This window comes from Atta colombica, unplaced genomic scaffold, assembly GCF_001594045.1.
Source record: "Atta colombica isolate Treedump-2 unplaced genomic scaffold, Acol1.0 scaffold98, whole genome shotgun sequence".
In the NCBI taxonomy this organism is placed as follows: Eukaryota; Metazoa; Arthropoda; class Insecta; order Hymenoptera; family Formicidae; genus Atta; species Atta colombica.
The window spans coordinates 354,311-356,586 of NW_017259592.1; the positions used below are offsets into that span (position 1 = coordinate 354,311).

At 38.3% G+C, this 2,276-nt stretch overlaps 1 protein-coding gene across 1 annotated transcript; it reads right to left on the reverse strand.

The window, feature by feature from the left end:
- Positions 1–317: 317 nt before the first annotated feature.
- Positions 318–1,655, reverse strand: LOC108693782 (histone-lysine N-methyltransferase SETMAR-like). Its single transcript, XM_018202920.1, has 4 exons — positions 1,562–1,655; positions 1,096–1,282; positions 581–998; positions 318–527 (listed from the first exon to the last, which is right to left on the reverse strand). Exons 1-4 carry the CDS (start codon positions 1,653–1,655, stop codon positions 318–320), a joined length of 909 nt encoding a protein of 302 aa, XP_018058409.1.
- Between the last annotated feature and the right edge of the window lie 621 nt (positions 1,656–2,276).

Consider the following 2,276-nt stretch of genomic DNA (forward strand, 5'->3'; position numbering starts at 1 on the left):
ATTATATAGGTGCCATTCTGTTTTATAACCTTTCTCCATCTTTCAGGCAACTTGAAAATTCCGTCCTTCCAGTATCTCTCAGGTTTTTCAGCGAAAAACTTTTCTAAGTGATTTTTTACCTCAACCAAAGTTGAAGCTTTTTCCATTAAGGGAATTTTGTAATGATCGAAATAAATGGAAATCAGAGGACGCGAGGTCTGGTGAATATGGTGGATGGGATAGAACATCCCAACCGAGCTCCAACAACTTTTGTCGAGTTATCAAAGACACATAAGGCCGCGCATTATCCTGATGAAACACGACGCCCTTCCGATTCGCTATTTCTGGACGTTTTTGTTCAATTGCTGTTCAATCTTCAATTCGTCTAATTGGGAACAATACTTCTCTGAATTTATCGTCTCGTTGTTTGATAAAAGCTCATAATACAGGATCCCTTTCCAATCCCACCAGACACAGAGCATGACCTTCTTTGGATGAAGATCGGCTTTTGGGGTGGCTAAAGGTAGTTCATTTCGCTTTCCCAAAATCTTTTTCGCTCAACATTATTGTAAATGATCCATATTTCATCCTTCGTCATTACTTGCTTCAAAAATGGTGTCTCCTCGTTGTGTTTATAGAGCGAGTTGCAAATGGAAATGCGATCCATCAGATTTTTCTCCGTTAAATCGTGAGGAATCCATACATAAAAATGGTTTATGTAGCCAAGCTTCACAAAGTGCTCGTGGATGATGGATTTTGACATATTCAACATTTCTGCTAATTTACGTATTGTATAGCGTAGGTTATTCTCGATCAGTGTTTTAATCTGATCTTCATCTGTAGTGGAGGGCCTCCCCGGGAGTTCTTGATCTTCAAGGTTGAAATCACTAGTTTTAAACCTAGCAAACCACTTACGCACAGTTTTTTCAGCTACAGCACCTTCACCATAAACAACGCATATCTTGTTTGTCGCTTGTATGGCATTTTTGCCTTTCCGGTAAAAGAAAAGCATTAAATGTCTAAAATGCATTTGTTTTCTTCCATATTCAAAGGCGTATAAAACTGACAAAAATTAATGTATCGCAACCAAATTTTTTCCAAGTATGCCTGAAGTACCGTCTTTTACGATATGTACGCATGTCATTTGTTTTCAATCGTTCTGATATATTCAGACCTGTCCTTACGCCATCTTCCAAAAATCGGCACGAACTTTCCGGACAACCCAATAGTTCTGTATGTTCATATGCGATAGCTATATTCTTGATAATAAAATGTGCATCGTATCCCGATAAATTATGAAAAACTACGAAAATGCAATATAAATTTTTGTAAATCAAGTTACAATTTGAATGCGCGAGATTTCTGTATCGCTCGGTCAAGTAGCAATGATCGCGCATGTCATCCGACGCGAACAGTTTTTCACATGGCAGTACTTGGCGCTATTAAATTTTTGCCAATCATCTCGCGTAAAATCCATGGGAAAGTAAAGCCGAAAGTATATATTCTACACTATGCGCTAAATTTTTAAGTTCTTTGGCGAACCATGCGACGCAAAAGTTACTGCGACAAAATCGATACATACACGAGTTATCGTATGAGCAATAGACATAGTATGCCAAGTTAAATACTCGATGTTGCTGATACGTATAACTAGATGTTTGTATGTCTATCTCCATCTTCTCTAGGATGCATTCTAGATTGGCGTAGATGAACGAGACAAGTTCGTTCCTGCAGTGATTGCTGAAGCTCAATCACTTGTTGTCCTCACTGGGCAGTGGGATCACGCAATTGTTTTCCACAGTCTGCTGCGTGGATCTTCTACTGTCTGAAGGAAGTGGCGGTGTTGAGAAAAGGAACCATTCTCTCTCATTACATTTTTACGTGTCCCATACCATGGAATTTTTTGACAAAGTCAGAAAAGTATTGCGCTTCCTGACTGAGTGCTTATCACCCTGGAGTGCAATGGGAAGACGGGATGATCCCGTACAGCGTGACAAAACGCTTGATTACAATGGCTGTAATTCGTGCGGAAGAGAGTAACAACAATAAAGGTCTTGTATATGATAAAAGATGTGAAAAACGCGAATGGCTGACTGATACTCAATAGCGATAACTTGACCATTGAGACCTTGGATGCTGATTATGAAGATATAGATTCTTTACAAAATCTAGATGCTACTAATACCATGCAATGTGTAAAACATGTTAAGAATTGTGTTATAAAATGTATTTAAAATATACAATTAGTGGTCGCAACGCTAAAAAGAAATGTATCAAATTTAAAATAAAGCATGAAA

Excerpts from the sequence above, each read along its gene's own strand:
- LOC108693782 (XM_018202920.1), bottom strand. The coding sequence starts at position 1,655 with ATGGAGATAGACATACAAACATCTAGTTATACGTATCAGCAACATCGA. Across the intron at positions 1,283-1,561 it reads TTGCTCATACGATAACTCGT|TTTTTCATAATTTATCGGGA; the intron begins GTATGTATCGAT and ends GCATTTTCGTAG. Across the intron at positions 999-1,095 it reads CGTACATATCGTAAAAGACG|ACATTTAATGCTTTTCTTTT; the intron begins GTACTTCAGGCA and ends AATGCATTTTAG.